This window comes from Vidua macroura, unplaced genomic scaffold, assembly GCF_024509145.1.
Source record: "Vidua macroura isolate BioBank_ID:100142 unplaced genomic scaffold, ASM2450914v1 whyUn_scaffold_180, whole genome shotgun sequence".
Taxonomy (NCBI): Eukaryota; Metazoa; Chordata; class Aves; order Passeriformes; family Viduidae; genus Vidua; species Vidua macroura.
In genome coordinates this window covers 76806-88070 of record NW_026530566.1, presented here as the reverse complement: position 1 = coordinate 88070, position 11265 = coordinate 76806, and the positions used below count along the sequence as shown (strand labels likewise).

Sequence of the window (11265 nt, the reverse complement as noted above, 5' to 3'; positions counted from 1 at the left end):
GAGGAACTTCCGGTTCGGTGCCACTTCCGGTCCGTTCCCGGGAGGGGTCGGCGGGGAGGGAGTGGCTCTCATAGAGGGTTCCGGGGGCTGCGGGGGTTACTGGTCCCAGTTTGGGTTTTGATCCTGATACTGGTCCCAGTTTGGGGTTCCATGGGGTTTTACTGGTCCCAGTTTGGGGCTAAATGGGATTTTACTGGTCCCAGTTTGGGTTTCCATGGGTTTTACTGGTCCCAGTTTAAATTCCAGTTCTGCTGCTGGTCCCAGTTTGGGTTTTGATCCTGATACTGGTCCCAGTTTGGGGCTAAATGAGGTTTTACTGGTCCCAGTTTGTGTCCTGATCCTGTTACTGGCCCCCAGTTTGGATCTTGATCCTGATACTGGTCCCAGTTTGGGTCCTGGTGGGATTTTACTGGTCCCAGTCCAGCTCCCAGTTCAGGATTGGCTCCCAGTTTGGGCTCCCAGTTCCCTCCCAGTCCCCCCAAATCCCCTCCCAGTTCCCCCCCCAGTCCCTCCCAGTGCTCCCAGTTCCCCCCAAATCCACTCCCAGTCTCCTCCCAGTTCCCTCCCAGTATAAACCACTCCCAGTGCTCCCAGTTCCCTCCCAGTCCCTCCCAAATCCCCCCCCAGTTCATCCCCCAGTCCCTCCCAGTCTCTCCCAGTGCTCCCAGTCCCCCCAAATCCACTCCCAATTCCCTCCCAGTCCCCCCCAATCCCTCCCAATCCACTCCCAGTCTCCTCCCAGTTCCCTCCCAGTCCCCCCCAGTCCCTCCCAGTATAAACCAGTGCCTCCCAGTCCCCCCAAATCCACTCCCAGTCCCTCCCAGTTCCCCTCCCAGTTCCCTCCCAATTCCTCCCAGTATAAACCGGTCCCTCCCAGTCCCCCCCAAATCCCGTCCCAGTGCTCCCAGTATAAACCAGTCCCCTCCCAGTCCCCTCCCAGTCCCCCCCAAATCCCCTCCCAGTCCCTCCCAGTCCCCCCCAAATCCCCTCCCAGTCCCCCCCAAATCCCCTCCCAGTCCCTCCCAGTCCCTCCCAGTCCCTCCCAGTCCCCCCCAAAATCCCCTCCCAGTCCCTCCCAGTCCCCTCCCAGTCCCTCCCAGTCCCCCCCCAAATCCACTCCCAATTCCCTCCCAGTCCCCCCCAGTCCCTCCCAGTATAAACCAGTGCCTCCCAGTCCCCCCCAAATCCACTCCCAGTCCCTCCCAGTTCCCTCCCAGTTCCCTCCCAATTCCTCCCCAGTATAAACCAGTCCCTCCCAGTCCCTCCCAGTCCCCCCCAAATCCCCTCCCAGTCCCTCCCAGTCCCTCCCAGTCCCCCCCAAATCCCCTCCCAGTCCCTCCCAGTGCTCCCAGTTTGCCGTTCCAGGTCGGGGAGATTTTCTCGGCCGCCGGCGCCGCCCTTCACGCGCCTGGGGGAGCTGACGATGCAGCTGCACCCCGGGACCGACAGCTCCCCCCGCGGGGTGAGGGGCTGGGGGCTTTGGGGGGATTTGGGGGGTCCCGGGGGGGGTTTGGGAAGATTTGGGGGGGATTTGAGGGGCTTTGGGGGAGATTTGAGGGGATTTTAGAGGGTCCCAGGGGGATTTTGGGGGTCCCCAGGGGGGATTTGAGGAGGTTTTAGGGGGGTCCTGAGGGACTTTGGGGGGTCCTGGGGGGCTTTGAGGGGATTTTGGGGTCCCCACGGGGGTTTTGGGGGTCCCCAGGGGAATTTTGGGGGGTCCCGGGGGGGTTTGGGAAGATTTTGGGGGGATTTGAGGGGCTTTAGAAGAGATTTGGAGAGGTTTTGAGGAGATTTTGGGGTCCCCAGGGGGGATTTGAGGAGGTTTTGGGGGGTGCTGAGGGATTTTGGGGGCGATTTGGGAGGATTTTGGGGGGTCCTGGGGGGGATTTGGGGAAAGTCTGGGGGGATTTGAGGGGGTTTGGGGGGGATTTGGAGCTTTTCTGGGGAGATCTGGGGGGGGATTTTGGGGCCCCAGGGGGATTTTGGGGGGGTCCTGGGGCGGATTTTGGGCAGATTTGGGGGCGGCTTTGAGGGGATTTGGGGGGGTTTTGGGGTCATTTTAGGGAAATTGGGGTCCCTGGGGGAGGTTTGGGGGCATTTTTTGGGAGTCCTGGGGGATTTTGGGGGGTCCCGGGGGGATTTTGAGGGGATTTGGGGGGGACATGGGAGGGTCCCGGGGGGATTTTGGGGTCCCCAGGGGAGATTTGAGGCATTTTAGGGGTTCCAGGGGGGTTTTAGGGGGGAATTTGGGATGAATTCTGAGAGATTTTGGGCGGGTCCTGGGGGGATTTTGGGCTCCTTGTGGGGAGATTTTGGGCGATTTGGGGAGGGTTTTGAGGGGATCTGGGGTCCCTGGAGGGGTTTGGGGGGGATTTTGGGGTGTCCTGGGGGGGGGGTTGGGGGAAATTTGGGCAGATTTGGGGCGGCTTTGAGGGGATTTTGGGGCGGATTTTGGGGTCCCCATGGGAGCTTTGTTGCAATTCCAAACTCCCCCCAAAATCCCCCAAATCCTCTCAAATCCCCTTCAAACCCCTCAAACCCCCCCAAAAACTCCTCCAGGACACCCCAAAATTCCATCCAGCCCCCCCAAAATTCCCAAGGTCTCCCCCAAAAACCCCCCAGGTCCCGCTGGATGGAGCTGGAGCTTTCCCTGCTCCGCGGGGCCGTGTCGCGAATCCAGATACCCCAAACCCCCCCCAAAATCCCCCGAAATTCCCCTAAAATCCCTCAAACCCCCCCCCAAAACCACTCCAGGACCCCCAAAATTCCATCCAGCCCCCCAAAATTCCCCCCAAATCCCCCAAAAAACCCCCCAGGTCCCGCTGGACGGAGCCGGAGCTGGCGCTGCTCCGCGGGGCCGTGTCGCGATTCGGGGAGGACCTGAACCATTTCAAACTCCCCAAAAATCCCCTCAAAACCCCCCCCAAAAATCCCCTTAAATTCCTCCAGAATTCCCTCCAGGACCGCCAAAATTCCCTCTGGGACCCCCAAAATTCCATCCAACCGCCCAAAATTCCTGAGGTCCCCCCCAAAAACCCCCCAGGTCCCGCTGGATGGAGCCGGAGCCGTCGCTGCTCCTCGGGGGGTGCCGTGTCGCGATTCCGAACCCCCCCAAAATCCCCTTAAATCCCCCCAAAACTCCCTCAAATCCCCCTCAAATCCCCCGAAGCCCCTCCAGGACCCCCCCAAAATCCCCCCAAATCCCCCCCAAAAGCCGCGGGGTCCCCCCAGGTCCCGCTGGGAACGGAGCCGGAGCCGTCGCTGCTCCGCGGGGCTGTGTCGCAAATTCCAGATACCCCAAAACCCCCCCAAAATCCCCCCAAATCCCCTCAAAACCCCCCAAAAATCCCCCCAAATTCCTCCAGAATTCCCTCCAGGACCCCTAAAATTCCCTCTGGACCCCCAAAATTCCATCTAACCGCCCAAAATTTTCTGGATCCCCCCAAAAAACCCCCCCAGGTCCCGCTGGACGGAGCCGGAGCTTTCCCTGCTCCCGCGGAGCTGTGTCGCGATTCCGAACCCCCCAGAATCCCCTTAAATCCCCCCAAATCCCCTCAAAACTCCCCAAAAATCCCCCCAAATTCCTCCAGAATTCCCTCCAGGACCACCATAATTCCCTCTGGACCCCCCAAAATTCCATCCAACCCCCCCCAAAATTCCCGAGGTCCCCCCAAAAACCTCCCGGGTCCCACTGGATGGAACCAAAGCTGGCGCTGCTCCTCGGGGCCGTGTCGCGATTCCGAACCCCCCAAAACCCCCCCCAGAATCCCCCAAAATCCCCCTCAAATCCCCCAAACACCCCCAGAAACCCCCCCAAAATCCCCCCAAAAATCCCCCCCAAAAGCCGCGGGGGTCCCCCCAGGTCCCGCTGGACGGAGCTGGAGCTGGCGCTGCTCCGCGGAGCTGTGTCGCGATTCCGAACCTCCTAAAATCCCCCCAAAATCCCCCTCAAATCCCCCAAATCCCCCCCAGAAACCCCACCCCAAAATCCCCCCAAAATCCCCTCAAAAGCCGCGGGGTCCCCCCAGGTCCCGCTGGACGGAGCCGGAGCCGTCGCTGCTCTGCGGGGCCGTGTCGCGAATCTGAACCCCCCAAAATCCCCCCCAAAACTCCCCAAAAACCCCCCCAAATCTCCCTCAAATCCCCCGAAACCCCTCCAGGACCCCCCAAAATCCCCCAAATCCCCTCAAAAGCCGCGGGGTCCCCCAGGTCCCCCTGGAAGGGGCCGGAGCTTTCCCTGCTCCACGGGGCCGTGTCGCGATTCCAAACCCCCCAAAACCCCCGCAAATCCCCCCGAAACCCCTCAAATCCCCAAAAAACCCCTCCAGGACCCCCCAAAATCCCCCCCAATATCCCCCCAAAAGCCGCGGGGTCCCCCCAGGTTCTGCTGGACGGAGCCGGAGCTGGCGCTGCTCGCGCGGCGGGCCGTGTCGCGATTTGGGGAGGACCTGAACCATTTAAAACCCCCCAAAATCCCCGAAAACCTCCTCAAATCCCACCCAAATCTCCCCATAATTCTCTCCAGGGCCCCCAAAATTCCATCCAACCCCCCCAAAATTCCCAAGGTCCCCCCAAAAAACACCCCAGGTCCCGCTGGACGGAGCCGGAGCTGGCGCTGCTCCGCGGGGCCGTGTCGCGATTCGGGGAGGACCTGAACCGCCTCAGCGCCCTCATCAAGGACCGCACGGTGTAAGGGGGGGGGGGGGCCCTGGGGGGGATTTTGGGGTTCCCCCCCTCCCCCAAAAAAAAACCCCAAAACCCCTCCCTCCCCACCCCCAGGGCGCAGCTGAAGGCGGCGGCCAAGCGCAAAGCCTACGAGGACAGCGGGGTCCCCCTGCCCCCCCCCCGCCGCCGCCGACTCCCCCAAAAAGGGACCCCGAAAAAACCCCCCCCGGATCTGGGGGGGGGCCCCCCCACGACCCCCCCGGGCCCCCCGGGAAGAAGCTGAAGGTGGCAGGTAACGAATTCGGGGGGGGGGTTTGTTCATTTTGGATTTCTTTGCCCCCGTTTTTAATTTTGCGGTTCCCCCCCCCCCATCTTTAATTTTGGGGTTTCTTTTCCCTGATTCTGTAATTTTGGGGACCAATTATTTTTGGGGCTCCCCTCCCCTTTAATTTTGGGGTTTTTTATGGTCCCTCCCCTTTAATTTTAGGGTCCCACCCTGTTAATTTCAGGATTTTCTTGCCCCCTCCCTCGTTAATTTTGGGGACCCCCCCCCGCATTAATTTTGGGGGACCCCCCCTTTAATTTTGGGGTTCCCCTTCTCCCTCCACTTTTGGGATTTTTCTGGCCCCTCCCCTTTAATTTTGGGGTGTTTTTGCCCCCCCACTTTTAATTTTAGGGTCTCCCCCCCATTAATTTTAGGACCCCCAAATCCCCCTCCCATTAATTTTGGGGGTTCCCCCCCCCCCCCCAGAGCCCCCCTCGAGTGACTCCGACCCCCCCGGGGGACCTCGTGGACGTCGAAGGATTTGGGGACCCCCCCCCAAAGAAGCTGAACTTTGACCAGGGTATGGCAAGGGGGGGGGATCCCCCAAAAAAAAACCCCAAAATCTGGGGGGGCTCACCCAAAATTTGGGGGGTCCCCTCACCCCCCTTCCCCTTTTTCCAGCAGCCTGAAGTCGGAGCCCCCCCCCCAGGACCCCCCAAAACTCCTTAGGGGGGGGTCCCCCCAAACCCTCTGGACCCCCCCCCCAAAAACCCAAATTTCTCCCTGAACCCCCAAACTTGGGGGGACCCCAAAATCCCCCCAATTTTGGGGTCCCCCCCTCAATTTTTGGGGGACTCCTCCCAGTTTTGTGATCCCCAAATTTGGGGGGACCCCCTCCCTTGTTGCCCCCAATAAAATTTTGGGGTCTCCCCCCCCCCTTTGTGCCTGTGTCGTGTTTTTGGGTCTCACCTCGATCTTGGGGTCCCCCTCTCCCCAAAATTTTGGGATTCCCCGTCTGTTTCCCACACAAATTTGGGGTCCCCCCCCATTTTTGGGGTCCCCCCCATGAGTCAGGTTTGGGTTTGAGCCTTTATTGGGGTCACACTGGAGACGAGACCGGGGGGGGGGGCCCAAATTTTGGGGTCCTGAGGGGTTTGGGGGGGGGAATTTTGGGGTGTTTGGGGCCCCTGAGGACGATTTTGGGGTGTCTGGGAGTGGTTTGGGGTTCCTGGATGGATTTTGGGGGTGTCAGAGGAGGATTTTGGGGTGCCCTGGGTGGATTTTGGGGTTCCTGGGTGAGTTTTCGGGTGTCCCCTCGTGGATTTTGGGGGTGCCCGGGTGGGGTTTGGGGTGCCTTGGGTAGATTTTGGGGTTCCTGGTTGGGGTTTTGGGGCGTCCCAGTTAGATTTTGGGATGCCCCCGGGTGGGTTTTTGGGGTTCCTGGATGGATTTTGGGGTGCCCAGGTGGATTTTGGGGTTGCCCCGGGTGGATTTTGGGGCGCCCGGGTGGGTTTTTGGGGTGCCCAGGGTGGATTTTGGGGTGCCCAGGTGGATTTTGGGGTGCCCCGGGTGGATTTTTGGGGCGCCCGGGTGGGTTTTGGGGTGCCCCAGGTGGGGATTTTGGGGTGCCCGGGTGGGTTTTTTGGGGGTGCCCCCGGGTGGATTTTGGGGTGCCTGGGTGGGTTTTTGGGGTGCCCGGGTGGATTTTGGGGTTCATGGGTGGATTTTGGGGTGCCCGGGGTGGATTTTGGGGTTCCTGGGTGGATTTTGGGGTGCCCGGGTGGGTTTTGGGGTGCCCCAGGTGGGTTTTTGGGGTGCCCCGGGTGGATTTTGGGGTGCCCGGGGTGGATTTTGGGGTGCCCCGGGTGGATTTTGGGGCGCCCCGGGTGGGTTTTTTGGGGTTGCCCCCGGGTGGATTTTGGGGTGCCCAGGTGGATTTTGGGGGTGCCCCGGGTGGGTTTTGGGGCGCCCGGGTGGGTTTTGGGGTTCCTGGTTGGATTTTGGGGTACCTGGATGGATTTTGGGGAGCCCTGGGTGGGATTTTAGGGTTCCTTGGTGGATTTTTAGGATTCCTGGGTGGATTTTGGGGTGCCCCGGGTGGATTTTGGGGTGCCTGGGTGGGTTTTTGGGGGTGTCACTGGTGGATTTTGGGGTTCCTGGTTGGATTTTGCGGTTCCTGGATGGATTTTGGGGTGCCCCGGGTGGATTTTGGGGTGCCTGGGTGGGTTTTTGGGGTGTCACTGGTGGATTTTGGGGTTCCTGGTTGGATTTTGCAGTTCCTGGATGGATTTTGGGGGTGCCCCGGGTGGATTTTGGGGTGTCCGGGTGGATTTTGGGTGTCCCAGTTGGATTTTGGGGTGCCCGGGTGGGTTTTTTGGGGTGCCCCGGATGGATTTTGGGGTGCCCGGGTGGGTTTTTGGGGTGCCCCGGATGGATTTTGGGGTGCCCGGGTGGGTTTTTGGGGTCCTACAGGGGCTGGCAGCGCTCCTGGCGGCTGTAGAGCTCGAATTGGCTCTTCCAGCGCATCATGTACGAGCTCCAGCGGTGGAATTCCAGGCGCCACTGCCGCTCCGCCTCCTCCATCGGCCCTGGGGAGCCCCAAAATCAGCGCGGGGACCCCGAAATCGAAACCGGGGACCCCAAAAACCCCCAAAACCCCCCCCCCCCCAAAATCCCCTGAAGTGCCCCGAAATCCCCTAAATCCAACTTCAACCAAAATCTGCTCAAATCCACCCAAAATTCCCGGCGCCGCTGCTGCTCCGTGTCCTCCATGGGCCCTGGGGGAGCCCCAAATCAGCGCGGGGACCCCAAAATCACAACTGAGGACCCCAAAAACCCCCAACTCCCCCCCAAAAAAAAAACCCTCAGAAACCTCCCCCAAACCCCCCTGATTTAGCCCAAAATGCCCTAAACCCAATTTCACCCAAAACCTGCTCGAATCCACCCAAAATTCCCGGTGCTGCCGCTGCTTTGGCTTTGGGAATCCCCGCCCCAAAACCCCAAAATCGGCACCGAGGACCCCAAAATCAGCACTGGGGACCCCAAAAAACCCCCAGAACCCCCCCAAAAAACTGCCCCAAACCCCTCAAAATGCCCCAAATCCACCCAAACGTCCCCATGTCCTCCATGTCCCCGTCCCAACATCCTCGGTGCCACCAGGATGTCCCCAGTGTCCCCCCAGTGTCCCCCGATGTCCCCAAATGTCCCCAAATGTCCCCAAATGTCCCCGACGTCCCCAATTCTCCAAATGTCCCCAAATGTTCTCGATGTCCTCAATGTCCTCAAACCCCCAAATGTCCCCAAATGTCCCCAATCCTCCAAATGTCCCCCAATGTTCCTAATCCCTCCAATGTTCCCAAATGTCCCCAAATATCCCCAATGTCCCCAATGTCTCCATCACCCCCAAATGTCCCCAATGTCCCCCCCAATGTCCCAAATGTCTTCAATCCCCCAATGTCCCCAATGTCCCCAAACCCCCAAATGTCCCCCAATTCTCCAGATGTCCCCCAAATCCCCCCGGTGTCCCCGGTGTCCCCTCACCGGTGACGTTGAGCAGCTTGGGCAGGAAGCGCGTCCAGAAGGCGCAGGCCTGGGCGCGCAGGCCCTGGGCCACGGCGAGCGGCCCGCGCGTTGAGCCGGGCGTAGCTCTGCCCCGCGGCCGTGTAGGACGGCCAGCGCCGCTCCCCGCTCCGACGGCTCGTTGGGGTCCCTGCGACGGCCGTGTCAGCCCCGGCGCGACTCAACGAGGGCTCCACCCGGCCGAGGTCGTCCAACCCAACTCATCACAACCCAACCCAACCCAACCCAACCCAACCGAGGTCATCCAACCCAACTCATCACAACCCAACCCAACCCAACCCAACCCAACCCAACCGAGGTCATCCAACCCAACTCATCACAACTCAACCCAACCCAACCCAACTGAGGTCGTCCAACCCCAAATCATATTATCACAAACCGAACCCAACCCAACCAAGGTCGTCCAACCCAGCTCATCACAACCCAACCCAACCCCAACCCAACCGAGGTCATCCAACCCAACTCATCACAACCCAACCCAACCCAACCCAACCCAACCGAGGTTGTCCAACCCAACTCATCACAACCCAACCCAACCCAACCCAACTGAGGTCGTCCAACCCAACTCATCATATCACAACCCAACCCAACCCAACCCAACCGAGGTCGTCCAATCCAACTCATCACAAACCCAACCCAACCAAGATCATCCAACCTAACTCATCGCAACTCAACCCAACCCAACCGAGGTCGTCCAACCCAACTCATCACAACTCAACCCAACCGAGGTTGTCCAACCCAACTCATCCCAACTCAACCCAACTCATCCCATCCCAACCAAGGTCATCCAACCCAACTCATCCCAACTCAACCCAACTGAGATCATCCAACCCAACTGATCCCAATGGAAGTCATTGCAACCGAGATGGTCCAACCCAACTCATCTCAACTCAACCCAACTCATCCCAACCCAACCAAGGTCATCCCACGCAACTCATCATAACTCAACTCAACCCAACCAAGATCGTCCAACCAACTGATCCCCACTCAACTTATCCCAACCAAGGTTATCCATCCCAACTCATCGCAACTCAACCCAACTCATCCCAACCGAAATCATCCAACCCAACTGATCCCAACTCAACTCATCCCAACCGAGATCATCCAACCCAACTGATCCCAACTCAACTCATCCCAACCGAGATCATCCAACCCAACTCATCGCAACTCAACCGAACCAAGGTCATCCAACCCAACTGATCCCAACTCAGCTCATCCCAACCGAGGCCATCCAACCCAACTGATCCCAACCAATCCCAATTCAACTCATCCCAACCGAGATCATCCAACGCAACTCATCGCGACTCAACCCAACCAAGGTCATCCAACCCAACTCATCGCAACTCAAGTCAACTCATCCCAACCCAACCCAACTCAACCAAACTGATCTCAACCCAACTCAACCAGACTCCATCCCAGCCCGTACCCGGTGCGGGCGAAGTTGCCCCAGTATCTCATGATGCGCCGGCTCAGCGCCTCCTCCTCGGCCGTGTAGTTGAGCCCGGGGTTCAGCGGCTGCCCGAACACGAACTCGATCTCGTAGCCGTGCGGCACGCCCATCCACGGCGGCCACAGCAGGTTGGAGGCGCGGTGGTCGAACAGGTAGGCGAAGACGGTGCCGCCCGCGCTCGGCCCAGCGCTGGGCGAAGTGCATCAGCGGGCACACCACGTTGTGGTCGCCCACGATGTCGTCCAGCGCCTCGCGGTTCTTCACCGGGTTGTCCTGGTCCAGCCAGTCGGTGTACTGCAGCACCACGGCCTCGGCCGCCAGCTCGTTGGCCTGCGGCACGCCCAGCCTGACCCCGCCCAGGAACTCCTCGCGGCTGATCAGGCTCTCGTTGTCCTTGCCGAAACCCGGCACGCCGTACACCAAGAAATAGGTGCCCTCGTCCTGCACGGCGCCCAGCAGCACCTCGGCCTCGGCGCGGCCCGGCGCGCCCAGCAGCGCCTCGGGGGTGTCGGCCAGGAACTCGCCGTCCACCACGGGCACGAAGGCGAAGCGGAACACGCCCTGCTGCGGCAGCACGGCCGCCTCGTGCTCCACCAGCTGCGGCGGCGCCGCGGCGCGCAGGCAAGCCAACAGCTCCGTCTCGTTGGTCACCGTCCCGCCGGCGCCCACGCCGCCGCAGCCCACCAGCCGGCCCAGCCGCGCCGCTCGCCGCCGGCCCTCAGCCGCCCCCACGGTAGCCCACGGCCCGTTGGGCGAGCCGCTCTGCAGCACGGCGCGGCGGAACAGGGCGCGGCTGCCCCCCGACAGCAGGTGCAGCCCCACCGAGGCCGCGCCGGCGCTCTCCCCGAACAGCGTCCACCGCGCCGGGGTCGCCGCCGAACGCCGCGATGTTGGCCTGCACCCAACGCAACGCCAGCCGCTGGTCCAGCAGCCCCACGTTGCCGGGGGCTTCGGGGTGACCCGGCAACGCCAAAAAGCCCAAAGCGCCCACCCGGTAGTTCATGGAGACCACCAAGACCCCCTCGGCCGCGGCCAGGAAGCGCCCCGTCGTAGACGTCCAGCGAGGCGGCGCCGCTGTAGAAGCCGCCGCCATAAATCCACACCAGCACCGGCGCCGGCGTTTTGGGGCGCGGCGCCGGCGCCCAGATGTTGAGGTACAGGCAGTCCTCGCTCATCTCGCGGTTGGGGTTCCACATCTCGGAGCCGCCGAAGCCCGGGAACATGGTGTCGACGGGCTGGAAGCAGGCGTGGGGGTGGGAGAGGGCGTCCAGGACCCCTCCCCAGGGCCGGGCGGGGCGGGGGCGGG

At 61.1% G+C, this 11265-nt stretch overlaps 2 protein-coding genes across 2 annotated transcripts; one reads left to right on the top strand and one right to left on the bottom strand.

Moving 5' to 3' along the window:
* Positions 1-1251: 1251 nt before the first annotated feature.
* LOC128802768 (chromatin complexes subunit BAP18-like) lies at positions 1252-5872 on the top strand (the record flags this gene model as incomplete). The annotated part of the gene is given in 7 exon segments (XM_053969328.1): positions 1252-1398; positions 1400-1463; positions 4590-4689; positions 4780-4852; positions 4854-4957; positions 5419-5510; positions 5612-5872. Coding segments are annotated over 7 exon segments (588 nt in total), but the record flags the coding sequence as incomplete, so codon positions are not given.
* A 1399-nt stretch (positions 5873-7271) lies between these two features.
* Positions 7272-11265, bottom strand: LOC128802771 (acetylcholinesterase-like). The gene is given in 8 exon segments (XM_053969330.1): positions 7272-7518; positions 8471-8552; positions 8554-8608; positions 8610-8639; positions 9936-10132; positions 10134-10814; positions 10816-11004; positions 11006-11265. Coding segments are annotated over 8 exon segments (1533 nt in total). The 5' UTR covers positions 11183-11265; the 3' UTR covers positions 7272-7396.